Source organism: Cyprinodon tularosa, unplaced genomic scaffold (assembly GCF_016077235.1).
Source record: "Cyprinodon tularosa strain WSP-4 unplaced genomic scaffold, ASM1607723v1 ctg344, whole genome shotgun sequence".
Taxonomy (NCBI): Eukaryota; Metazoa; Chordata; class Actinopteri; order Cyprinodontiformes; family Cyprinodontidae; genus Cyprinodon; species Cyprinodon tularosa.
The window spans coordinates 125,532-150,745 of NW_024039057.1; the positions used below are offsets into that span (position 1 = coordinate 125,532).

The window sequence follows — 25,214 nt, forward strand, 5'->3', positions numbered from 1 at the left end:
GTCACTGCAGGTTCTGACCATATTGTTAACAAAAAAGGAAGTTAAAAACAGCACAACTTTTAAGAAGCAATCAGCAGACACTGACTGTTTTCAAAGCAATCAGTGATTGCTGCTGCAGAAATGTTTCTGTGGTTGTTTAGAGGGAGCCCTGGCAATGACATAAGAATCAGGTAAAATATGGCATGATCATTCAGGCTGCAGATGCTTTGATAACCATCAGTTCAGTCCCACATAGAAAGTGACTCATATCGGATATTTTTGAGGGGTAAAAAAGTCGTAAATCAGTCGAATTTGCATGTAGCGTTAACTTAGCCTGTTGGACTATTTTCACGTTGTTTTTCAATATTGTAAAATCCACTATTTGTGCATATTTTACAACTAAACTTGTTCCATCCATTTAACCTTCCATTTATTAGTCTAGATGTACAGTAGGGCGCTCCACATGGCCACTCTCTTAAGCAATTACCTTTTTGTGGTTTATCCTTGTAGTTCAATCTGTTAATAACTGTAGTGGATAGTTATCAAGAAGGAAGATAACACATTAGATCATATATCTGAGCTTAAAATCATTTTTCGCTGATAATCTACTTTAAAAAACAGTTAAAAATATCTTCCAAATTGGATTAAATAAAGTAATTCACTTTTCCATAATACTTCAAATTCTAGATATGAACATGAACATGACTCATTTTCTCTAGTCAACTTAGTTTGCATTGGGTTATGTAAGCTGGAACCAAGAAATGTCTGATTTAACAAATTAAAGTAGAGCTCAACATGATAAATACTTTTTGCTTTCTGGCTTATTATAGTAACATGAGTTGAATCATTTTGTTGTTTTTGTAATACTGGGAGAAGGAAATAATAGGAAAAGTATAATCTCACTAATGAGGGCTATTCCTCAACAACCTCCACTCTGTCTTCCCTTTTTCAGACAGTCTGTCATTAAGATGCAGCAAAACAACAAATTTGATAAATTATCTGTTATATTTGACAAATATCACTTTTCCTATTTTACAGAATAAACAAAACAGTGTTGAATTAGACTATTATGTGCTTTAAATAATAAAATGTAGTGTTTTTTATATAAAAACTATAATTGTAAGTGCACAATCAAATACTTTGAACAAAAAGTGATTGATTATCATTTAATTTTTTTATAATTTCATCACATTCATGTTCTGTTAATTTCTTTCTCTCATTAGTTTTTATATTAATGCTCCAGACGATAAGAGATGATGCATCGTATATTTCTGCAAATCCAAAGTACTTTGAGTAGGCAAGATACCAACACAGCTGAGAGTCATATGCTGGATAATTATTTTTGCCAATGCTGACTCATTATCTGTCAGTCTGCACTTTGGAGATTTACTTTCTGCTTTAATCGGCAAAATGAGGAGGAAGGAAAACAAAGAACAGGAGACTGAAAAAGTTTTTTTTCCAAATTCCGATAGGATCAGAACATGTATAATGAATTTTATCTGGAGGGCTTAACTTTTTCTTGGAAGATTTCTACTTTTAGAAAGAAAAAAAAGTCAGACCATTGTATGAATGTTAGAAAATGATTTTGCATTTCTCGAAAATAAGTTTTCAATCTTGTTCAGGATTTAGTCTCACTCATTTTAAATTTAAATTGACATGAGTGGCACCTAAGGCAGGGAGAAAGGCACAGAGAAAAAAAGAAAAGAAAGGAGGCCGAACTGATACTCGCAAAAACATAGGGGAAATATCTAAGAGAACAATTAAATTAACAAGAACACAAAAATAAACCAAAACAACTAAGCAAAAAGGGGATTAACTAATAATATAGAACCCAGTACACAGCAAATAACGAAAAAACATAAAAAAGCAATAAGATGTGAGGCATAACTCAAATAAAACCTAATAGCTAAGAAAATAACATCCACTATATTTTGATAAAGAGAAACACTGAGTATGACTAGAAAAACAATTACCACACAATAAAGCATGGTGGTGAAAGCATTACGCTTTGGATCGGTTTATCTGCCAAGGCACAGGACCATTTTAATGCATTTATAGGCTGATTAAAAATACCACATTATGCAAAATCTTGGACCTTCTTCCATCAACTAGAACACTAAAGATAATTATAGGTCTCTCAACATGAAAAACACAAAATAAACCTAAAGGAAAGACAACATTTCCATACCTACACTGTAAAACCATTTTTTGGATTCCACTTAATGATATTTAGTTACTTTCACACATTTTTTCATGTTATCCTGTCAATACATGAAAAAAATTGCGTTACTATAACAACATATTATTAAGTAGAGGTCAAAATCAGACGGATTCTTGGCTGAATCCAGCAATATCGGACAATGCTATTAGCCTGGATGGGCTAATGCTATACCGCACGGATAGAAAAAAAGAGCTCTGCATGAATGGAAACTCCTCTTAGACTGTTCCCAGGCAATCTTCAGCATCTAGGAAGGAAGCACAGCCCTCTGCAGGTGAAAATGAGGATATCACTTTAAATGCTTCCCTACCAAATGCTGAAACATCCCCAGCCGGCTCCTCCCGGCCCCCTCTGGCTTCCACACCTTCTCCAGCATCGTCTGTCACTGCTAAACCTGCCGATGGCACCACTGCTGCTTCAACCACGTCAGCCTCTTAGACCCAGGGGGCTACAACCCTCACAGCAACGTCCTCATCGTCCTCTTCCTCCCCTGAGCCAGGAGAAGTGAGTGCTTCAGGAGCTGGAGGCAGTAGCAGCAGCTCAACAACAACTGATGGGGTGAAGCCCAGGAAACAGACCCCTAATGCTCCAGCATCAGATCCTCTTCCACCAGGGGAAAAATCCCCTTTGGATGCTTAGATCCTATCCAGATGTGTCTGACATCACTGCTGCCTAGCAAACATGAATGATGCGCATTCCATAACTAGATATAGTGACTTAATATCACATTGTTTTGGGTTTGTTTTTTTTATCACTGCTGATTAGCTTATAAAGGCTGCAATTTAAAAAATTAAATTGTCTAGAGAGCTCTTCTAAAGAAAATGGTTTTTGTTTACACTTCTGTATACGGAATGACAAAATAAATCTGTCTCAGTCTAAGTCCACACAAAGTCAAAACGAACACGAAACGCTAATATTTTCCAGAACGTTTGTTGTAAAGACGGAGACGTAAAATAAATGTGATCTTCCACACGAATGCATGAAAACGATGCAAAATGTATGCCAGGCCTGTAAGTGGCGCTGAGGTGCCAAAGCAAAAATAGGTGAAAACAGGCAACGAAATGTTGGGCATGCGCACTAATATTTATACATGGGTGCCCTGCGGGTCCATTTTCGTGGTTCAGTCAAATTCAGGTGCTGAACTATGTCGTCGATATTGCTCTGTTCTTCCTGGAGATATTCCAGAAGAAGAAGATTCTGCTGTAAGCCTGACAGCAGGGTGAGTAGCATGACCACCATCCATTCAACACAGTACGGCGCCATTGTTGTTGTGATACTGTGTGGCGCATGCGTGTTTAGAGGCGACGCTATGACGCATGCGTGTAAGAAAAAAAATGCGGTTAGAGCTTAAAGATGGGAACGCGAAAACGGCGTTTCAAAATCTTCCCACTCTGAAGGCTGAATAAAAAAAAGATCATTTACAGACCCCCGAAACGCCGGCTTCGTATGGATGAGAGGCTGGTTTGGTGAAAAATTTGTGCGTTTAGGCCAGGGTTTGACTTCGTGTGGACGGGGCCTTAGTCTTGTGTTTCTGTCTGGCTTTTGGACTGTGGGAGGAAGTCAGAATACCTAGAGAGAACCCACGCATGCCCTGGGAGAACATGCAAACTCCATGCAGAAAGACCCCAGGCCGAGATACGAACCCGGTACCTTCTAGCTGCAAGGCAACATTGCAACCCAATGCTCCAACGTGCAGCCCCAAACAAATTACATTTTTATAAAGATTCTGTTATTTACCCAGTTTCATCCAATCCTGACTGAGCTTGACTAAACAAGCACAAGGTGTTGAGATGTAACTACAGGGAAAAGTCATTCTACAGTACCAAGCGTCAATTGGTATAAAGTAAGAACACATGCATGAGACACATTTATATTTGTGAAAAATAGTCGAAAATCATATAAAATGAACCTCCTAGTTCATAATTATGTTCCTCTATCAGAGGTTTGCAGGACTGATGTGACAAAACAAAATGTTCAAGGTGTGTGAATAATCTGGAAATCATTGTGATTGTTCTATTACAGCTTTTGCATCAGCAGTTATATAATGTACATCTTAATGTTTTCCAACTGGAGTCATGTTTGGTGAATGTTAGCAGCTTGGCACACTGAATGTGACAAGCGTTGCAGCCGCTAAACATCTCTCTGTGGTTGCGAGCATGACATTTGCATTTAGCTTGGAGCGCTGCTCTTCCACACCACAGTGGGAGCTTCCAGTGCAGACTTGTTTATGTCTGGGTCATAATCTAATACTCAGTTAGTTAAAATAAAAAAGAGGGAATCGTTCGGATTAAAGTTAATACAAAATACCTCAGAATATTTTCACTCACCACTCGGTGCAGTCTGTCATTTTTTAACAGAGGAGAAAAGGTTAAGGAAGTCAGTGAAGCAGGCAGCTTTTATTGTAACAAAGCCAATAAGGACTGTATGTTTTATCTCTAGTCTAGCTGAAGACTGTGACAGGCTGAGCAAAGCCAGAATGAGAGGAGCTCCTTAGAGAGTAGACTGAAAGGTTAGATTGGCCCCAAGCAGCATGGCTGATGAAGTTCCACACAGACACACACACTGACACCCCCCATTCCAGTGCCGGTCATGCTTAAGGTGCTGCATGCATTTCTTCATGTAGAAAAACTGTTTCACAAGCAGAAAAAAAAATGATTGAGCCTATTAAGCCAGAGCTTTAGAGTGAAATTAATAAATATGTTAATGTTCAAATCTCATATTCATGACTTTAAAAGGTGCATTAGCAGTGACGCTATATTACACATCACAAGATGGGACCCTCTCAGAACTATAGGCTCTTTAAACTGAAAGCCCAGAGCGAATAATTACAATGTTTTATTGCAGGTGTTATAAATTCAATATATTTCATATATTTCCCATTTAGTCCCATTTGGTAATGTTCATCCATCTATTAATTCATTCCAAGACTGCAACACAGAATGGTGCAGCTTTACCTCATCTATTATTCTGTCTCACAACATTTACCACATGTTCTTACAAAGAAGGAAGTATATGAGCTTAATGGTTTAGTTTGAGACATTGTGTGCTGTGCACAGCTCTGAGCTGCATACAGGACTCTATACCCGCTTATTCCTCAACCATGTCTTTATAATTTCTAAGAGTCTCAGTTAGTGTAGCTTTGTATTATTTGATCTTATAAAAGATGGTCAAACATAACGCTGAAAGCATCATGCTGTCATGGATGCAAACATGGAAGCTGGTCAGAATCGATGAGAAGATGAATTGGCTGCTATGAGATCAGAGATCACTAGCGTTGATTTCTAGGTTATGTTCTGGTTCTGCACTCAGACTCCGTCAAGCTCCTTCAATTTGTTTGTTATTTTCTGCACAGTGCAGTGAAGGTAAGTATTTTGCAACAAGAGAAAAGACTTTTTAAAACAACAATTTTTCTTTGCTAAAACCTAACTAGTGTATTCATGTATTTTACAATAAGGAATGAAGCTGGGAAATGAAAAAAAACACAGTACATTTTAAAATTTGTCAATATTTATTCCACTAATTTTTAACACAATGATGAAAAACAATATCCCAGGTACATCGTTGTGATTTTTGATACAATATGCTTGTTTTAAACTGTTAAACTTTAACTGTTTGACAGTTTTCTTATTATTCTATTTTTTTTGCAACTTCCTTTAAAGAGGGAAACATTTGTCATCATCTTACCTAATCTAGTAGCCTGGGTGCCGTTCCGAACTTAGTCCCGCCCACAACGTTTGAGGTCGGGAAGTTCGGTCTGGCATTGCTCAATAGTAGCGCGAGTATGCTCGCACAATATCTGGTGGGCCAATCAAATTGTCAGGGCGATGATGGACAGATGATCAACAGTAACGTAATCAACCACGTCACCAAAGCGCGCATGGGTGACAACAACAATGGCTGCCGCTGGAGAGTTGAGGTGTGTAGATTCTGCTATTAGGTCTGTTCTAGAAGATATCGACAGCAAATTAATTTTAAAAGAGGAACAGAGAAACGCGATCAAGGCTCATCTTCTTATTCTAGGCGTGAAACTGCACGCTTTGATTTTTGTTGACAACGGCTATGCGTGGCTTAACATACGTCACACACTCCGTTGCTCTTATTGGTTGTAGGTCTATCCAATTGAGTGCAGAGGCATTTTTTTTCCTGGTTCGTTCGAAACACGCCCCATAATCACAGCTCTATGGAGCAGTATCAGACTCATATTCTGACTAGAATTGACTACGTCAGGCTACTAATCTAGGCCTTAACTGAACTCAATTCGTTTAGCACCAGCTTACAGTTAAAGTTAAGGTACCTAACGCAAAACGAAGCAGGTCCAAGATCACTTGTAGTTATTTCAGAATCCATTTTTGTCTATTTTCGGTATTTCCAGTGTGGTTCTATCTATAGTCAGATTCAAATACAGTTATAAAGTCAAAAGAAAATGTCCATTAACTTCTTACTATAACTCATCCATATTAATATCACAGCTTTCATGATTCACGTGTATCAGTTTCTTTCCCACACATCAATTCTGTTAATTTCGCATCTCTTTATTCTGTCTCCCACCACAGACCATCATGTCATCTGCATACAGTTGAACAAATATGTGTTTACTTCTGTTGTCTTTCCTGAGATATTCTTACTTCTATGTTTTTTGATTAGCAGTGCCATTATCAATAAACACTACACTGCAAAAACAATATAGAAATAAGTCAACATTTCTTAAATTAAGTTTATTTACCTTTAATTTGTGCAGGAAAATACAATAATTTGCCAATGGAATGAGTACATTCACTCTTAAAATGAGATAATTAGATATAATGCACTTCAAATTAGACATTGCAGTTGTTTTTCTTATTGTAAATGTAAATTGTCTTGTTCCATGTGCAAAGTGTCTCACCTCCTCAATTCAAGAGAAAATGCCCTTATTTTAAGTAAAATAAGTAAATTAAGTATTTGGATTTAAATTTTTGCAGTGTTACCACGGTGAAAAATGTATATCTTTCCTGGTGAGTATTTCAGCCTGGCTATAGCATAACAGTACATCACACAGCACATACACGTAATTGTTATTTCAGAGGTCAAACTAAAGGCACTTCTATCTTATGTATTATGTATGTGATTTTTAAATTTGCCTGCAAAGAGTTCACCTACAGAAATTCCCTGGAACATTTTCACAGAGCAAACTTCAACTGCAGAAATAAGGTTTAAAAATAAAAGTGGTTTAATGCAACAGAAAGATATTACCTGCAATATTGTTAACCATCAGATTCACTTCTGGCAAAAAGTTTAAAAGCTGGATCTGGTTATCCAAAGTTGACGGCAGTGAAAACGAGAGTGTTTCCCTGTGTGTGCATAGTGGCTACTGAGTAATTACAGTGCTATCAGAATTCCAGGATAATACAAATAAACTCATCTTGCTTTACCTTTATAATCATTAAAGTATTAATTATCTTGTAATCATTTTATCCCTTTTAAATTGTCGCTTTTTATGGCTTTAATAGCTGATTTATAATGTGCATCAGTCTGGGTTTAGTTCTACACATTATCAATCTGGATTTGCTCTCATTGAATCTGTTCAGGCAAAGGAGGAACATTCAGCAGACACTTAGCTGACTGCGTGGAGCGACAGCTAGTGCCCGCATAGCAAAATTTGGTTCTGGCCAATCACAGTTACCCCCCCCAAAAAAATGGCTTAAGCAAATAGTCACCAAGAGAAACTACAACAACCTACGTTTATATTTCTTTAGCTGTTCCTCTTTCAAAGATACATTTGCAGATATAACAAAATGCCAGGTACTAATGAAGCCAGTTTAGTTTCATTATCTTTGTCTGTATCTTTTCATTTGCTTTGGCTAGAGTTATTAGAACATCAACAGATTTGAAGACCAATTTTTACTGCTGACATTTTGACTTGCAAACAAAGTGAAAAGCATGCCTTGCTTTACAGATCTGCACAGAATAATTTTGCAGACTTATAATAAAACTCTGATACCAATGAGACTTTATTGCTCCCATAATGTTTCACACAGGTGGCCAATTTAGATTTATAATCAGTCTACAACTTTGATGGGCTGTTAAGTTGATTATCTAAACGCCTTGCAGCACATAGATCAACATTTCTTAAATTAGATAGTTTAACAGGTTTATTTCGATGTTGTCCTGTTTTGTTCTACTTAAAATCAAGGACTCTCTAATAGAAGCCCAATCCCTTAATCTGGATGTGGAAATTAAGATTGTTTATTTTAAGTACGGGGCCAATTTTCTATTGTAACTTCTGCCTCTGGCTGGCTAAGTTGGCTGTTATTTTTATTTTTGTGTCATATAAAGCAGCTTTTTTATGGATTAACAGTGAATGCTGATCCAAATGTAAAGATAACTCTCCACCAGCTGTAGGGAGATGTTTCAGTCCTGACACTTTTAACCAAAATAACCATCCTAGGAGCCCTACTACTGGCAGAGTTTTATTTTACAACCCCGAACACCTGCAGCTAGTTGTAGCACATCTCTAAGGCCTGACAACAGCTGGTGCAACACGCCACCCAACCATTTATTTTACAAATGTCAAATCTGAACACCCGGCTTCTGCAGCAAATCTCACTCTTATCTAAAATGACACTCTTGACTTATTTTGAGGTTTTCGAAGGTGCTACAATGAGCATGGATCGACAGCAGCTAGAAGCTATGAACACTTTAAATAGTATATAGAAATATACAGCGCCTTGCAAAAGTATTCGGCCCCCTTGAACTTTTCAACCTTTTCCACATTTAAGGATATAAAATTGTAATTCTTTGTGAAGAATCAACAAGTGGGACACAGTCATGACATGGATCAAATCACAGACCAGGTGCATTTAAGACACTTCCCTCTGGCTGCAGTCCATCAGTACCAAAACCTCACGCAACAAAAACAGCTTTTTCCATCCACTACCAGCATTATCAACAAGGCCCAGAGACCCTAATACAGGGAGCCAAAACATCTCGCCTGGCCAACCAGACCAACAACACCCCTAACGACCCCCCTTACAGAGGCATAGACCAGTATCGGGTATTTCAGGCTAACAAAGAACCCAAACGACTCCCTATTTGCATGTTTCCTAAGGCAAAACAAGGCTTTGTTGGGCTACTCTATAAAGCTTCGACCTCAACGCTAATTCTGACATTTTAAATTGAAAAAGCTTCTTGGATAGGAAGCGAAACATCTTCAAGCTTGGAAAGAAAGTCCAGTGGATTGTTATTTTTTTTACTTTTTTTGTAAGGCCCAGAGACCACTGTGACACAACCTCTCCATCTCCCACATTCAGGACCTAGAGGCTACACCAACGTAGCATCTCCAGACCTCTTGTCTTACAGTAACGCACACTCTGCTGTGTACAAAGTATATAGCTGTGTAATATATATTGTATATAGTATATTGTATGTTTTGCATTGTATATAGCAATAGATTCTTTACATATATCGTATTTGTCTGCACTAGCACCAAGTCAAATTCCTTGTAAGTGTAAACTTACTTGGCAATAAACTTGATTCTGATTTACACTTGATTACACACAGGTGGATTCTATATATTACTATCAGTCATTTAGATCATTTTGGTGAGTATTTAGTCAGCCACTGATTGTGAAGTTTTCCTGTTGAGAAAGATGACAGGACTCTGTAGGAATTATCATAGGTGCAATTTAACTAGACACAGAATAAAAAAAAAAAAAAAAAAATCAAGAAATCATACTATATGATAAAAAAAAAATTATATATATATATATATATATATATATATATATATATATATATATATATATATATATATATATATATATTAAAACAGTGGTAGGAATTAAGGTATTTGGTCAAATAAGTCAAAGGTCTCCTCTAGGACTTTACAAGTATTGGTCACGCCATGCAGATCTCATCTAGAGCAGTGATGCTATGGGGGTGTCCACATGGACTTTCTATGGGTTTGAGGTCTGGAGATTGGTCAGACAACTCCTGGACCTCAAAACACTTTTGAAAAGCATGATGTTTCTACCGCCATGCTTCAGGTATGGTGTTCTAGGGGCTGCAACTCAGCATTCTTCTGATATTCAAAAACAACTCAAATTATAAGACCTAAACGAGTTGGGTCAAGCTGGGAGATCAGGGAATAATAAGGGAAATACCTTAGGCTGCTTATGCTTAAAAACAATTTTACAATAAAAAAGTGAGTTAAAAGGGATATAAAATAGCCTCTAAAATTAAGGCGCTGTGTGCTTTGTCTAATAGAAAGGACACTTATGTGCTGCACAACTTAAGGACACCAAACCTGCAAAGGGAGAAAGGTATTTGCCTTTATCTGTAAGATTTAATTAACTAAAAAAATTTGATATTTTAGAATAGTTTAGTTTCCCCCCCTTCATGGATGAAACCATCATTTGGAAGCAGAATTTCTTTTGATTCAGGTTATTTTTGTCTGATATAAAATTTGCTTCACAATCTTTAATTTAAATATTATAAAAAGACCAGAAGAGATTTTGGATGTCATGTTTAAATGGCACCAATGCTAATAAAAAAAAGAGGTTCAACATAAATGAATTAAACATCTGATAATAATAGTTGCCCGTCTAAACTTCTGCTAGTTGATTTCAAACTTTAGGACTAAACCAAACTAGTTTACTAATCATGTGATTCACTTTGTCCCTCAGAAAGACAGAATTCAGTATGGATAGGAAGCCAATTTCTTCATTAGATCAACGAGTGGCAGCTCAGATTGGTAAATCTGCAAAGCACCTGCATTGATTTAATTTGCCAATTGCCAGATGGAGGCCATTTATCACCACTTTTAAGCTTTCCTAAACTTCTCAGCGAGACGTAATAAGATTTCGGAGCAATCTGTCGCCACCTCTCATTAGAACGCTAAAGAGATCCCCCAAAGCTTAATTATTCATCTGCATTAATATCCTTTCAGTTATTAGCGATAAGGTAAGTGTGTATGTGTGTGTGTGAGGGCCAAAGATCAGCCTGGCGTTACCTCAGCCTCCCTCCTGATTAATGGATGAGGGAGAGGAGCTGTTCATGTATTATTACTGCAGAGAGCCAGGACCTTGGAGAGAGATACAGACAGAGGGGGACAAAGAAAGAGAAGGAGCAAACCCAGTGAATAATAATTGCTGTTTGGTATGCATACATGTCCTCTACACATTGCTGGCATTTTAATATCATTTACGTGCAAAACCAAAATGTCCCTCACCTAAAAGTGGAATGGATTTAATCTAGCTTGTCATCTTTGAACACAAAACTATTTCAAAATGACACGTTAAAGATAAATCAGGTGAAATCAATATTTGAAACAAAATCTCATAAGATTCCACTTTTTTATTGGCATTTTAGTTGATTTAGAGCACTCTGGCATTAGAGCACTATGGCATTTAAAACCAACAGTTATTTTTTTGTCCCTTTATTCGAAATAAAGGTTTTTATTGGCCTCAAATTAATTGATGAGCGAGAAAAAATATAAACTACTCACCAGGGGCCATCTATAATGTTGGATTGCTTTTAGTTTGCCTTTTTACAACAGTTTAATCTGTTCTAGCCTGCCTCCTAGTGGCCATATAAGTAAGTGCACTGCTTTTAAATAAATACCATTTTAAAAAAGCAGTTTTTTGTTTGTTTGTTTTTTAAGAAAAAAAATCATGATCAGTTGTAGTTCACGTAATTATAAGCAAATATTTATAAAATCCAATTCAAAAACCATCAATGTTATCAGACAGATTTTTACAACAATTTGATTATTTGGATACTTTCTAGTTTTAACTTTAGAAGAGCGGAAAGTAAAATAACTAAGAGATACTGACAGCTAATGTGCAGCTACAATGGAGTGCAGCAATAGTACTAGAGGTTCCTTGCTTCTTGCAATTTGTTGCAGAGTAAATGCATTCATTTCAAATGTAATACTATAAATGACATATAGCATAAATGACTGAAAGCTATTGAATCCATAAAAACCCAGCATGATGACAGATTAATGAGCTTCATATTCAGTCTATTAACTATATTCACATCTAGAGGCTAAATCAGCAGTAGATACTGCCAACTCCACACCAACTGGTGTGGTTGCTTTTTAAGTTCCTTTTCCATTACAGTACAGTAGATTCATCTCAAATTTAGAAAACAACGTTTGACTATCGTAATTCAGTAGAGAAAAACAGCCCTCATTAGGAAATGAACATTTTTAACAAAACGTTAATCACTGCTGCCACAATAATCTGCTGTTAAAAAAATGTAAATGCAGTAATTCTTTTACTTATATTCATTACTCAGTCATTAGACGGAAAATGAACTTCTTGCGGAAATGTGTAACAACTGAATCCCTATTTTGTTATCTAAGGCTGAAATTCGACCACATTTAAACCCTGAGAGTGAAAAGCTGCACTCCAAGAATGAATTGGTTAGAGAAAAAATAAACTATTTGGTTAAACCAATTTTGGTCAGATTATCCAAACCAAGCCATTGGTTACGGATCAATCAATTTAACTGGTTAACCAAATAACAATTAACAATAAAAATGGTAACAGATGGTTTACTAATCTGACTGTTTGGCTGTAGTGTGTAACAGTTATGGACCTAGAGAACAATTACAGTGATGCATTCATGTACTGCATGCAAATCTTGGCTTTGACCTTAGTTGCAGGATTAGTATTAACTATTAGTAAATTCCAAGACGCATTAGCAGCGACATTCATGTTGGATGCAGAGGTTCGCCATAAAACCAAAGGGTTGGTGGTTCAAGCTTGGTCCCTGTTTTCAATGTTTTTACACTAATTTACTGATAATTTGGTCAAAGTGACCAATCTGTATCAATTTTTCCTTTTACCAAACATTACACAATGATTGGTGTAGTGTTGCTAGTTTTTCTTTCTTTTTCTTTTTTTTGAGTTTTTATGGCACTAGTGGCTCGTTTTTTCGACAGTCGCCTTAAAGGAAAGGGGGTATGAGAGAGGGGAAGAGACATGCGGCAAAGGACCACAGGTCAGATTCAAACCCGGGACGGCCGCATCGAGGACTAAGGCCTTCCCACATGGGTTGTGTGCCCTAACCACTACACCACCTGCACGCCCGAGATGGGTAGTTTAAACCAAAGGATGGGTTGGACACATAACTACCAACCAGGTTTGTGAAATTCAACAATTTTTTTTTGGTTGTACTAAGCAACCTGGTTTTAGGGTGTGGAAGAATGCCGCGGTTTATGGTGGTACCACCTCCAGAGGGGACGGTCACCAGTTCTCCATTAGAAGAGTGTAGCAGGGCGTTTTAGTTATAAAGATCCTTTTTTAGCACTGTATTCCTTCCTCTAAAAGAAATATTTAACTTCTGTTGATGCCATGTCTTCACTCTCATGCCTTTCTGATGGTTTACGCTTTTTACTACTTTCCATTTGGAACAAATTGCACTGATAGACCCTTAATTCTTAATTCTCATCTCACCACAATACAAGATTTTAGATCTTAGTGAGGTTTCATCTGTTTAAATAAAGGCTATCATCATATGATGCGAGTTATTTGTTCTTAGTCTTGTCTGTTAAGGGATAGGCTGTGGTTTATGTTTAGTCCATTTACTGCTGCAAATTATTATATTTTATTTATTGAAACAGGAAAGTCCTTTCAAGTTTAAAAAACATTTTTAAATAAAGTTGACTGCTCCCTTTATGCTTTGCTTTTTGTTAATTTTAGCAAAAAGCATAAAGGGTTACGCCCCAAAACATTGTTTGCATGATTTAAGATTTTATTTAAGATTTATTAGCTCAGTTATAACAGTGAATAAAATTATTGTAAACAAATTCACTGAAGAAGCAACTGTAACACTGATTTTACCTGCTAAAATGGATTTGTGGAGCATCTTTAAGTTGAAATTGTAATCAGTAGAAATCAGAATCTACTTGGCATCAGAACATGTAGCAGTTACAGTCTGGTCTTTCTGAACTAAACCAGCTCATATTTGCAAAAATTCTTGTTCACCTAAAAAAAGTTGTGAAGTGAGGAAACCCGAGTAAAGCTCTAGTTGCATCATAGTTGCCTCAGGGGATAACTCTGAAGGGTTATTACTCTGAACAAATAATTAAACTGAGTGCATATTTTTAGGTTTTAAAAAGGATAAGGCTTTGGGAAACTTTAAGATACACAATATATGTAATTTAAGTTAAAAATAAACTAATCAGAAATGATAGATCTAATTAATAGTTGGATATAATTCATTACAAATTACAAAGGCAGGTGTGTAAATTTAAAAGAAAAGATTAAAAAAAAAACTTTAGGTTTAATGTGCTAGACAATAAAAACTTGGAGTAATGCATTTGATTAGCATCAGTTTTTGCTTGATTTACAAAGAACTCCGTATAAAATCTCAACATAAATGGAGCTTTACTATCAAACTCTGGTTTAAAAAAATAAAACTTAGGTCCACTCAACCAGCAGGTGGTGCTAAAGTCACACGGATTGTCTCCAAGATTAAAGTCACTGATATGTTATAGACTCCCTTAAACAGTATTCTGATGCACCTTTTTATTCACTTTAAGAAAATCTTAAAACTGATGTTGCCTGAAAAAAAAAAAAAAAAACCCTGCTACTGATGCAGCCGACTTCTTTATGCATTACTGTGTGTCTGTTACATTTGGCCTTTAAACACCAAGAGATTAAACGCATCCTAATCTCTGAAACGTGGGGAACGCTTATTAATGGTCAGAGTAGGAATTGGGTTAATATACATGTTAGAATGACTCCAAAATTAATTATAGCCAGAAACCTTGGTCCAGATATTGTCTCTGTACAACAGCAACCTTTGGCTTATTTTTTTAAGCAGAAAGATGCGTTTCCAGTAACACTAAAGCTCATGGGAAAATGGCAGGAATGAATTATTAAAGGAAAGCCAAAGACAAACATAACTATGGAAGAGGATCAGGGCCACTAAAAAAAAAGTTAACTGATTTTTAAATATTATTTCAGTTTAATATGGGAAAAAATTCAGAATTCTGACTTTTTTCTCAGAATTCTGATTTTTTTCTCAGATGGCTCAAACATGTTAGCATCAAGCCATATGTCTGTTTTAAAGACTAAACTAGCTCTCTTGTTTTAATCACCTTCTGCTCTTCCATTAATGAAATGGCCTCACCGGGGGCCCCTCGGGCAAACAAAAAGTTGCCTAATTCCGTAATTTTTCACCAATGTTTACTGGCCCTCTCAAACAACTCACATGTTTGTCAGTGAAGCTGAGTGCTCCCACATCTCTTCCTTCATGGTGCCCATCTACATTAAGATCCAAAATTCAGAATTAAGATCAAAGATTCAGAAAGTCAGAATTCTGAGATTAAAGTCAGAATTCTGTGATTAAAGTCAGAATTCTGACTTTTTTTTTCATGTTGTTGTGAAATAAATTTTTTAAATAAGTTAACTTTTTTGTTTTTTTTCAGTGGCCCTAATCCTTTTCCGTACATAACAGACAAGAATAATACAATAACTTTGATAAGAAATCCAAAAAATGCAGATCCCAAACAAATCCTGCCTGTTTTTCTGGACATGGGTAAGAATTTGTATGTTGCGCCTTTTCTCCACTAGGTGGCAGCAAAAGCCCGCGACTAATAATCTAAATTGTTCCACAACTTTCTGCTAAATTACCTTGCAACCCATGTGGAGTCTCACTCCTACTTAGTTTAAAGGTTGTGTTCAAGCAACTTTGAGTGAAAAACATAAGACAAACAACAAAAATAATAATAATAAAAAAATACAGTTTACCTATTAAAACCAAACAACAAACAGCTCAACACCATTTAAATTAATAATTAAACAACCAGCTTACGCAATTTCACGCGCAAATTTGAAGTTCGGTGAAAATAAATTATTATTCGTATGAGTTGATATATCTAATGAAAGATAACATTCTACCAGCAGAATTAAATCCATAAATACGCTTAGAGAGAATATAAACTGAATATTAAAACTTTGGCAGAGAGTATGTTTTATTCGTTATAATAACCAAAAAGCTGTTAACATAAGAAGAAATAAAATAATTTTAAAGCGCGCTTTTGGCCCTCTTTAACAGATGATGAAAAGACTGGATATTGAGCTATTTAACAGATTTAACTTGACACCACCAAACGTAATAAATTGTTGTTTTGTGCAGAGATATTTCAAATTTGTTATTATATTTGTAGACTAATCTTGAAGAAGAAAAGCAGTCCCAGTGGCTCTACAGCAACCTCCCAACCAGAGGTTCATCATGAACTTGTATGTGCAAATGTGTGCGCCTAAGCGCGTGCGCTGCAGCACCTCCACTTTATGGGCTACTCAATAAAAGCGCGGCTGCGATCCGTCAGTGCATTTATCATCCTATTACGGCGACAAATCCGGCTCCCAGCTCGTGAAAGGTAAAATGAATCACCAACGTTAAGCCGTCAATAAAGTCATTTCTGTAAATGGTGTCTCTGAGGGCCCCCGCTATTATTCAACAAGCTTTATCAGCACCTTTGAAATTACGTGGCTTGTAGCGCGGCCCCTGCTTCACTTTGATGAAGGGCCCTGCCAGGCGGCGGTGACAGCGCTTTGTGACTCGGGTTTTATTCAGGCCGCTCCCCGTGATGAGCACCGAGCGGACCGGGCGGAGGAAAGACTAATTAAAAGCTATAAATTATCTTCCGTGGCCCCTCTCATGCAGAGCCCTCTTTGCGGCGCCAGATAAGAGCAGCTCATTTAGCCACAAAGGCGCAGCGCATGGATGCTGTCCTAATTGGAATTTAATTAAGTAGCCAAGGCTTCCCAGTCCGGCCTGTGGGATGACGTTTTTACATAGTTAACCATCAACACGTCCCCACTTTCCTCCTGTCGCCATTATGATTAGAAATATTATCATTATTATTTCAACTCACTAATTGCACTGCTTGATGGCCATTTTTATTAATATGATAGAGATTTAACTGCATTTCAGACCCAGCTCGTGCGCATGGTTTCAGTCCGCGTAATGATGAATACTGTGCGCATCTCTATGCTTCCAAGTGGTAAACAGAATCAGAAGTGGTTTGGTTTGCACTAGCTGGGGTTTCTCTTCCGGAGCACAAAACAAGAGTTAAAGAGCAAAAGGAGAAGAGCTCTATGACAGGTTGCTCAGTAGGAGAGCTGGGAGCTGTCATAACACCAGTGGGGTTGCAGGAAATGGGGAGTAATTGAGAAATGGGAGCAACCAGGTTAAAGGAATACAACCTTATAATTTACTTGTATATATTTATAAAGGACAATATATCAGAATTCTGTTTAATTATTTATTTTAATGCTGGACTGCGCATTGTAAACAAACAAAAAAAAAAAACTTAAACCCACTTCCTATTATTTTATTTGGCATTTCACTATTTATTATAAATATGATGGTAATGTTCAAATCTCTCGTACAATTTTATCACATTTTTTCTTATAATTTTCTTAACTTCTTAGACGCTCCTGATCCATTCATGTTTGCATTGAATGATCCGACAATTCTGCTGAAAGCTGGAGGGATTAGAACCCGCGTGGTCAAACCAGTAATAGTGATATGTTTCAGAGTATTTGTAAACCGTTCAGCCAGATATAGAGTGAGAATAAGGATAATTACTTAAAATAGTGTTTTGTAAAAATGGCATACAGGTATATTATAGCACAGGGGCAAAAAAAATAAAATAAATGAATAACTAGAACCTAAAGGCTACTGTTCTGTTTTACATTAATTAAATAATTATAATAAAATACATATGGGTTGCTGTTATTTTTATAAACTAAAACATTTTTTTTATTTTCATTATTTTTTTCTAAATTATATCTAATAAAGACAATGAATGCAAGAGGTGGAAAATAAAGGAGGTTTAAAATTCTTTCATGAATGTTTAGCTGTAAAAATTGTAAAAATAAACACTGAACGAATACAAAATTGTGCATTTCATTCTTTATTTTATTTAAAACATTTCTCTAGTTCTAAAATTAAAATGCTTGGATTTATTTTTGCATTTAGGTGGTTTACTGCTGATATCTAGTAAAATTTAAGAAACGCAGGTGAGCGTGTGGGTCAATTACAGAGTTATGGACTAAAATAATGACTAAAACGTCACGTGAACAGTTGAAGCTCAAATAGTCTGAGGTGTGTTCAAAACCAAAGCTTTTTTCCTCTCTTTGTTCCATTTATTATGGTGGCTGCCCCCTCTTGTTTTTGTTTTGCTGTGTACATTCGCGTGCACGTGCGCTTCCTCAATATCGATCACCGTCGCGCGCGTGCCGTTATTGAGGAAAGCGTTCCGGTCGCTTATTGGCCGTCGTAAGCCGTGACAGAGACGATCCGTGCATCTGATTGGTGCGTTGCACGTGTGCGCGCGCACTGGGTGTAACGCTGCCGAGTAGCACACGGGATTTGGACCGGGGGGGGGGGGATCTGGTTTTAGGAGAGTTTGAGGAGAGAAAACAGAGATATTATGCTGCAACGTGGAGAGGCGCAGGCACTGGGTGTTGTGGAGCTGATGGTTATGCCAAGCATCGGGAGGTCATCAGGAGACATGCTGCCGCTGCAGTTGATGCTATAATAGAAGTCAGGCGTTTGTTCTATGAGAAAAGCTTGTTTTTTTGTTGTTGTATTGAACTGGATACCGAAGAGAGCGCGAGCAACAAGTGGGACCTGGTGTGGAGAGGCTGATTTCTCACCATCACCAGTTGTTATGGAAGAGCACAAGGAGCCCAGCAGCGGCCGGGACTCAACTGAGGACGACAGCATGTCCCTTTCGCCGAACCTGCCATCCCCTGCCATGATCATCCCCCATCCGGCCGCGCAGCAGGCCCACAGAACCACTAACTTTTTCATCGACAACATCCTCCGACCGGACTTCGGCTGCAGGAAGGAGCCCAGCTACCGCGAGCGGAGCCAGACGCCGGGCAGGGAGAACGTGAACCCGCTGGGAGCGAGGCCGCCGCACGCCGGCAGCCTCTGCCTGGACTCCAACTGCAGCAGCGACAGCGCCTCCTCTTCGCCCTCCTCCTCCTCTTCCACGTCTTCGTCGCCCGCGTCCAAGCAGAGCTCGTCCAAGCCGGGGGAGGCTACCGGCAACGGGGGCGGCAGATACGCGGACAGTCCGTCGTCGATAATGGTCATGAGCGGCAGCAATGGAGGCTCTCCGCCTGGAACCAAGGAGAGCCAGCCGCTGCTGTGGCCCGCCTGGGTTTACTGTACGCGCTACTCGGACCGGCCCTCATCTGGTAAGGCGCTAGTAGTCCCCGAAATACACCGAGCAGGAGCTTTCAATTTATTTATATATATATTTTAAAAATGCTTTAACCTCCAGGCTGCAAAGGTGTTTATGTTTTTTTTTTTCTTTCTTAAATAAATGGTTTTCTTCCCTGAGATTCTTTATGCAGGGAAAATTTATCAATAGATTTAAACAACAAGCTTGTAAGAGACTATTAAACATAAAAAAAAAAACCCAAAAAACATTGGTCTATGTTATGGATTATGTAACAGAGACCATTGGGAAAAAAAATAAAAATAAAGAATAAGTTCATTTAAAATATTTATCCTATTCTTGCATCAGCTTTATTTACACTCCTTGCGAGATGGAAACGAGTTTAGCGTTATATAAAAAAAAAAAATCTCTATATAATATAATAACAAACTAAAAAAAAGTAAGAATAATCTAAAATATGAAAGAAATATTATGGTATGATACAAACCCTTACATGAATAATACTATTTTCATTATAATTAACTTATACTAAAGATGGCTGCTCTTGCTCGGTTTTCCCTTTCATTTATTAGTAATAATTAATATATTCTTTAAATATTTTGTTTTAGATGCACCTAAAATCATTTATATATAAATGAAAAATCATTTTCTTAAAAAAAAAAAAGAAAGCAAAAAAAAAAAAAACTAGAGATGAATGAGAAAAAATATATATGTATAGATGTGTGTGTAGGCCAAAACAATTTAGGTTTATTCTATATAATGAAGTTTATTTTAATAAAAAGTGCTCAAATTTATTTGGATCTAATCTAATCCAACCCGCATGCCCGTGATTACTAATGTATAGATGATTTAAACCAAATATATAACTAAACATTTATATTCCACGTATTGCTTTATTTTCTAGTAGTCTTTGAGTTTTAATGCTTCAAATAATCTTGTTTTTATTAGGTGATTGTGTGTAATGTCTTACACACAGTGTATTGTACTAAATTTGAGAATTTTCAATATCTTATCAGGCTAATTAAAGTCAAATTAAACATTATTTAAATAAGTATGTATATTATACTATGCGTGCCTTAGTATTAGACATTTCTCGGCTGATTTGTATATAGCGCAGTCACACAGTGGTCATCAGACTCATTTCGTTTCACCTTTTCCTCCTTTGCTGTCATTCCTAATATTTGGAGAAAAGCGACTTTCTGCATTTGAAACAGAGCGGCGGGTGCACAGAGTCAGTCTGCGCCATTTGACGCACAACAGCTATTTATCGACGAGATAAAAACACATATAGCTTCTATTTTATTGTGTTTTTGTCTTCTTTATTAATTAACTTTTACTGCTTAGTTCCCTTACAGTTGGTACTATACAGTATAGACCTTTAATGGCTTTGACCTCAGAGTCTTAAAGGGGCACGCGCTTATATTTACACCCAAATATTACAATTAAGGTTTGGAAAATAATATTTTACCGATATTAGGGCCTAAATGTAGGCTCGTTTGTTTGCATTTTTCTAGTATAAATTGCGACTGTGCATGGAAGTGAAATACAGAGTAAAACTGAATTATTATTATTATTTTATATTAGTTGTACCGCTAGATAATGCTCTATAGCGCTGTTTGCAGCTGGCTTATTTGTCCCGTCCCTAACTCTATACATAACGCATTTATTAGTATATAAAGAGATAATTTAGAGTTTAAAAGTAAAAGAAAACTGAAGTCAAATTCGACTTACTTCAATTTCTTCTCTTCGTTTGAAAGCCTTCTTATATTCTCAGGAACAGTATTAATGTTTTATACATTTTTACAGCAGGTTAAACGGGTTGCAGCTGCATATTAATTCCCTTAATTGCCGCCACTCACTGTAAGGCCGCGTGCTGTGATCTGATTGGTTAATTCCTCCCCCTTACTCTGTGTTTAGCGCACCTGTTATTAATAATTAATTAGTCTAATCTTATGGACGGACTCGCATCCTTAAAGAGACATGAACTTTAATTTCACTTTATGTTTGTGTGGGGCTGTTAAAGTGAATATGAGATGTCCCCGTTGGTTCCTCTTAAATGCATATTTACTTAATATTTTTTTATGGCCGTAAATGATACCAGAAGTGGCGTAACTCCACGCTGGAACACATATAAGCTTTAATACACATCACTATTCATGGTCCTTTAGGTCTATACCTGTTTACATGGCATATTGTCATTTTATATAAATGGTGACGCTTGACCCCCTCAAAAAAAAAAAATCAAAAACAAAACAAAAAAAACAAATCAAAACACCAATTGAAGTTGTGCAGTTTTTTTTTTTTTTTCAATTCAAAAAGAAAATTGCGTCAAACTTATATCTCCAAAGTCAGCCGGCACATGAACATTTTACTTTTATTCTTAAATAAAATAAAAAAAAAAAACTGGGTCCATTATATATATATATATATATATATATATATATATATATATATATATATATATATATATATATATATATATATATATATATATATATATATATATATATATACAACAACAATATTTTTACAGTTTAAACATGATCCAAAAACACACACACACATATATATGTGTGTGTGTGTGTAAAAATCCTATTGTTTTAACAGAGAATTGACTTATCACTGTGGATATACTGTGCTGCTATAAATAATTTTTTTTACTTGGTGCATCATCTTTAGGAAAAATCTAAGAAAATGTAAATAAAATGACAAGCTAAACTAAAACATTTTCACAGCGATTGTTTATTTTTGTTGGTTTTAGAGATAGTTTAAGAAAACTTAACAGTTGATTCAAATGGTAACGCCGTGAACGTGATTGGTGTCGGGTTTAAATTCAAAGTATGATTCAGCAACATGCTATTTTTCTTTTTAAAGAAAGGAAGAGCAGTGAAATGTTGCAACCTGCACAGCCTTTGGGCAAACTGTAACTTACTCATTTGTAAAGCTTGCTGAGATAGGCTGTGGTTCATTCAACACTAAACCCACCTTCAAACTTTAGATGGACACGGAATGGGACTTGTAATTATGGATCAATAGCTTCTCCGCAGCTTGGTATGTGTGTACCTTAATAACTAAACATTTTATACCTAAACAAACTCCGTTTTATGTGGTTCCATTCACTTTTTTATTCAATTTAAATCATTTCTGCCTATATCAACTATTTATTATCTTTTAGTTAAGGAATCGTTTTTTTCAGACACCCTTGTTGATACACAGTTGTACACACTTCCAACTTGATTAGCTAAGTTTAATAATAAAAGCGAATTCCATACAGAACAACTAAGCAGCTCACTATTTTAAAACTAAATACAGCAAAAATGAGTTTTAAAAGATAATTTCTGCAAATCTATGTGAATTTAAAGGTTGGGAACTTTAGGCTGGATTGGCCCATCAGCATCTAAATACACAATCTATGATGATTTTTTTGAAAAAGATTGTAATGTACAATAGAGGAGCATTACATACAGTAGAATTTATAGAAGTATGTGCTTTATTTCATGAAGTAAGAACAGTAGGGAGTTTTTTGTGTGTTTATTGGAGCAGAAGTGATGCCCAGGGCCACATGCAGGAGGATGGTGCCAACATGGTGACCTGCTAATAAGCATTTTTTTTTTTTTTTTTTTTAGTTAGTACAGTTAAAGTTAACAACAGTTTTATCTTGTAACTCCCTTTTTTTCAGTTCTTAAAATTGACAAAAATGTCTATATTTTCTAGATATATTTACAGCTGTTTAAAAAAAAAGGGACCCAAGTCATTTCAGGGTGTCTATTTGGTGGTGAAATAATATATATTTTTTAAAACGTCTTAAGATTCCTGCTGTCTCCTCTGACATGCTGAAGTGCAGGGTTATGAAAGGCATTTACCAGTTATTAAACTACAGAAATATGTGCACTAATTTAAAATAGTATCTGTGCAAAACATACATTTAATCAGAAGTTATATCAGAAACTTGCTTGTTAGCTCCCTGCTAAATTATTTAATCAAAAAAATTGAGACATTAGAATACAAGAGGTGATAAGCAGAGACACCTCCAGAAAGGAGCTTCATTTAGCCTGGCTGCTTTGACTGTTAATGCATATTTTTAGCCACACATTTAGCAAAAATAAATTAATTTGATTAACTTTTCCACTGCTTAAGCCACTGAGTCTGAAAAGAAAAATATATATTTATATATTTTTTAAACTAGCAAGTACTAATGTTTTCAAAAGAAGGCGGGGCCAGGATTGAGTGACAGATATTCAAATAGGGGTGCAATACAAAGTAAAATTAAATGATGTTATAAGTTGTTGAAGCATATAAAATGAATACATAAAACATGATATGCATATAAACCCGCCAGCTAATCTAGAAGGGTTTTCGTCACCCCATCTGAAGGACCACGGCAGATGGATAATAAATTAGCCTTTTTACAAAAAAAAAAAAATAAATCCCAAAGATATTTTTACTGGAATAACGACGACGAAGGAAACATAAGATGGTGGATTAATAAGGCTGTGGTGACCAGCCGTAGAATAAATATTTTTATTCCCCTTGTTGTTTCCACGCCAGGCCCAAGGACACGGAAACTGAAGAAGAAGAAGAACAGCAAGGAGGACAAGCGGCCCCGGACGGCGTTTACGGCTGAGCAGCTGCAGAGACTCAAAACCGAGTTCCAGGCCAACCGGTACATAACAGAGCAGAGGAGACAGTCCCTCGCCCAGGAACTGAACCTGAACGAGTCCCAGATTAAAATCTGGTTCCAGAACAAGAGGGCCAAGATTAAAAAGGCCAGCGGCTACAAGAACGGTCTGGCGCTGCAGCTCATGGCGCAGGGACTGTACAACCACTCAACGACCACCGTGCAGGAGGAGAAGGAGGAGAGCGAGTGAGGGCCCCCCCACCCCACCCCTCCTCGGGACATTTCCCCACGCAGGGCTGCTGCTGGGCTGGCTGACTCTGGACTCATGGAGATACATAAAAAACAGAACTGGAAGTGGGGGGATCGCTATTTAAAAACACAGATTTCTGTTTATGGTAACAGTATATGGACATAATTATATAAAAAAAAATGAACGACCGTTATTAAAATTTATATAGCCACACAGTTATCATGTTGTATACATCACTGCATATTAGATTCCAGGCTCAGATTCAATCCAACATTTTTTTTTTTTTTTTTTAGGGATGTCTGATTTTATAGGTTGTCTCGCTCTCCTCGTTCTTCATGTTTGCGCCATATTTCCCTTCAGCTAACCAGTCCACCGGACTCAGCCAAGCCAAAGATTTTTACTATGTTCACATGTAGTCTGAAATAAAACAGAAAGAAAAGAGCAAGACAGAACGGCCTAATTTACACTTTTTATTATTATAGAAATCCATTTGAATTATTCCTGTTATTATAGAAACATAAATTGCATTTTTCTTCTTCCTTTTTTTTCTCCCCTCCCAACTACAAGCTAAAACTTTACCCACTATTTAGTGTCAGCTGTTTCTTAAAATATGATTCAGTTTTTTTTTGTTTTTTTTTTAGATAGATTCTCGTGAGAAACAACAGTTTAACCAAAAGCTTTAACACACATGCATGCAGTTCAGGTACAGTTCCTGTTTCCAACACCCCGCCTCCCCCCATCCCACGCCTGGATACCGTTTCCCCCATTAAACTATTTTAGTCATTTACAAGTTTTCCCAATGCTGACGCTGCTCCAACCAGCTCATCGCTGAGCTTTAACCTACTCACCACAGAGGCCTTGTCCTTGTCATTTAGCAGTTTTTTTTTTTTTTTTTTTTTTTTTTTATTTGCTGCATGTTTGAGCCTGTCTGACCCCCTCAGGTTGAGGTTTACACAGT

At 36.7% G+C, this 25,214-nt stretch overlaps 1 protein-coding gene and 1 long non-coding RNA gene across 3 annotated transcripts in view; one reads left to right on the top strand and one right to left on the bottom strand.

Annotated features, from left to right (window-relative positions):
- LOC119789707 overlaps positions 1-25,214 on the bottom strand; it is a 52,689-nt gene that overhangs the window by 24,667 nt on the left and 2,808 nt on the right. The window contains exon 4 of the long non-coding RNA XR_005281615.1: positions 11,184-11,255. This is a non-coding gene — a long non-coding RNA (uncharacterized LOC119789707). The remainder of the gene's footprint in view (positions 1-11,183; positions 11,256-25,214) is intronic.
- en1b (engrailed homeobox 1b) lies at positions 18,581-24,705 on the top strand. Of its 2 annotated transcripts, none has more exons than XM_038294755.1 (2): positions 18,581-19,404; positions 23,925-24,705. In XM_038294755.1, exons 1-2 carry the CDS (start codon positions 18,759-18,761, stop codon positions 24,254-24,256), a joined length of 978 nt encoding a protein of 325 aa, XP_038150683.1. In that variant the 5' UTR covers positions 18,581-18,758; the 3' UTR covers positions 24,257-24,705. The 2 variants fall into 2 exon arrangements, with proteins under 2 accessions (XP_038150683.1, XP_038150684.1); XM_038294756.1 differs by having other exon boundaries at positions 18,584-19,404; positions 23,937-24,705.